This window comes from Macadamia integrifolia, chromosome 4 (genome assembly GCF_013358625.1).
Source record: "Macadamia integrifolia cultivar HAES 741 chromosome 4, SCU_Mint_v3, whole genome shotgun sequence".
Taxonomy (NCBI): domain Eukaryota; kingdom Viridiplantae; phylum Streptophyta; class Magnoliopsida; order Proteales; family Proteaceae; genus Macadamia; species Macadamia integrifolia.
This window is the reverse complement of record NC_056560.1, coordinates 3,743,252-3,746,103: the sequence shown is the minus strand read 5'-3', so window position 1 is coordinate 3,746,103 and position 2,852 is coordinate 3,743,252. Positions and strand designations below refer to the sequence as shown.

The following is a 2,852-nucleotide window of genomic DNA, read 5'->3' as shown; positions in this document are numbered from 1 at the left end:
GGGGGGGGGGGGAAGGGAAGCTGAAGCCCAAACCTGCAGATGAAGTGTTTGTAAAAACTGCAGCATCAGGAGAGCTGGGTGATAACTTTAAGAGCTCTGTTCAAACAAATAGTCAGTGAAAAAAATTACATTTAAAGGATTAATGGGTATTCAGAGCTGGTTTGAAATAAAGAAATATCAGGATCCAGTAGATTCAGAACTTGAAAGTTGAAACAGTTCATGGATCAAATGGATGGCATGCGTTCTATTGAAACAGTCCATGGATCAAATGGATGGCATGCGTTCTTTCCTGATAAACCCAACCATCCATCCCCAGTCTCCATCTACTAATTATCTATTTGCAAGTGCATGCACCCACAGTTTCATACTTGCATGCGATGAACAATTGGATAAGAACTTAAAAACCCTCAAAAACCTCTGAAAGAAAAGAAATTGAGAGAGATACTGAACCAAAAAATTGCAGGGGGAAAAAGACGAGAGAGAAAGAAGGTGATTAATTACTTGGGCAGTCACTGATACTAGCATTGACCAATTTGCAAGTAGTGGGAAGCTGAATCAACTTGTCTTCCTGAAGCCCCATCTGCTTGAGCGAGGGCAGACCATCATGGGTCTGTTGAATGATGTAACAGAGACAAACTGGGTTCTTGTTCTTGATTTCGCTCACCGCACTGCAACACTCGGCCGAGGGAGACGCCGATTTCCCAGTGGCATAGGTTAGGCAGGGACTCACCTTTGTCAGCTCGGTGCTGCAATCTTGTTCCACTGATGCTGAGCTGCTCTGTCCTATTTGAAACACAAAAAATACCAGAAGAACTGTGAGGAAAAGAGTATTCTTCTTCATCATCATCTTCGATACTACAGATACTTCTACCCGAACCCCCAATTGATTTTCTTGTTTCTGTTCTCAAGTCTCAATCCCTCAAACAAAAAGGTTTCCTTTTTTTTGAAGAACACTGGGTAGAAGAGGGAGATGCTCAGATTATAGGTATAAGCTTTAGTATTACTCTTTAAATGAATGGTAGAGACTAGAGAGAGATGCATTTAAGGGGATTGTTGAATGCTAGGCTGTGATGAGATGGAACTTTAAATAGCTCTGATCACTACTGGTGGTGGGTAGCTGGATGGTGCAGTTATAAATGAGGTTGAAGAAGACAAGAAATTAATGGAGATCAAGAAATAGATTTTGAATTTGAGGGAGCTAGCAGACGATGATATTAGTTTCAATTGGATCTGAAAATCTAATACGGTGTTAACGTGTCAAGAGAGAGTGTGAAACTGTGAAAAGATTAGTAATGGCTCCATCATTTCGAAGCAGATTGCAGAACCCTTTTTCTAGAAAGGAACCAAAGATGTTACCAACTCAGCAAGGAATGGTCAATGTTCTGAAACTGGCATGTAAGACCTTGAACCATTTTGGTGAACCATTACTGGTTCAACCAATCCATTAATGGGTTACTATAATTGATGCCTGGTGGATTGGTTGATAAGTTAATCTACCGCTTACAATAATGACTGAGTCACCGGGTCAACTGTTTTGGATATGTTTTTCATTGATAATTGCTGAACCAGAAAGGCAGACCCGGTTCTATGGCATGACCTGGTCCACTTTCATAGTTGTTCCCACGTTCTTCTAATTTTTTTATCTAAAAATGTTAAATGCTAATTTGGTATTTATCTATTGGATTTCTTTAATATTTTTATATCGAATACTAAAATTAATCCATAATTAGATCCTCTCTCTCTCTCTCTCATAAACCGATAATCCTAATTAAAATCTCTACCTTCCCCACTCACTTTGATTAATTAAACAAGCATGGTGATTCAGAAAATTTTCATTTTATAAATTTTAATGAGATGGTTTTATTTAAAGAATTTTTTTTTTTAATCAAGGGAGTCCCTTGACAGAGGCCCTCGAATGGTGTCCACAGGGGATATCAGGAAACCATGAGGCTTATTATGGATCATTCATAGATAGGGACATATACTAACAGCATGGTCCCTTCACAGCACAGTGCAGGGAAACTTCCACCACCCCTCCCCCTTCCCCACAAAAAAACTCTACTTTAATTAAGGCTAGGCCCAATTTAAGTTCCCAGGTCCATTTGCCCAGTGCCTGTGTAGACCTATGGTGGGTTGGGTTGAAGGGGACCATGCTGAAGAAGCCCATTTTCGCCTATCTTTCACATGTGATCCTGCGAGGAAAGCAATAAGAACCACCAAGAATGGTGGAGCTCTTCTCCTCTCAGAGCTGCCCATCTGCCCGAGGCGGAGCTCTGTTGATGTCAAGGCTAATGAGAAAGTAGAATGGGATGAAATCGCATTCCAGAATGCGCTGAATTCTTGGCCGCGAGCGTGGAATGTGATACATGCTTGATGGAGTTAGGGAGAAGTTGAATTATTAGTGGGTAACAAAAGTTACGGGAAAAGTTGTAGGAAGAGTTATAGGGTGGAGTAGTGGAAAGAGGGTATAAGAAAAATGAAGAGAAGGTGGATTGTAAGTTGTAACTATTATCCTATCATATATAATACGAATTAGTATGTAATAGAAAGAAGACTAGAAAAAAGACAATTGAGAGTTGAGGCAAGCTACCTCCTAATCAAAAGGACGCCATGGTTTCGTCTGTAAAGCCAATCCTATCATATCTTTATTCTCTCACACTTATTTATTTCTTGTCCCTATTATCTCTCCTTTATCTCGTATGTGCGTAATGAAAACTTTTTAATTTTAATGATTGAAAACTGTTGAAGCTAGGGAGGGATCACGATCCAGCTAAGATTAAATATTAGAGATTTTCTACCTAAATAATTTTCATTTTACTAAATATTTTGTAATTAAGATGATTTTTTTTTTT

At 39.3% G+C, this 2,852-nt stretch overlaps 1 protein-coding gene across 1 annotated transcript in view; it reads right to left on the bottom strand.

Annotated features, from left to right (window-relative positions):
* LOC122075288 (non-specific lipid transfer protein GPI-anchored 1-like) overlaps positions 1-1,163 on the bottom strand; it is a 44,862-nt gene extending 43,699 nt beyond the window's left edge. Inside the window, exons 1-2 of the mRNA XM_042640260.1 lie at positions 502-1,163; positions 34-96 (exon numbers count right to left, since the gene is read on the bottom strand). Of these exons, the coding sequence (XP_042496194.1) occupies positions 34-96; positions 502-847 (409 nt within the window). The 5' untranslated portion in view covers positions 848-1,163. The remainder of the gene's footprint in view (positions 1-33; positions 97-501) is intronic.
* Positions 1,164-2,852: the final 1,689 nt, after the last annotated feature.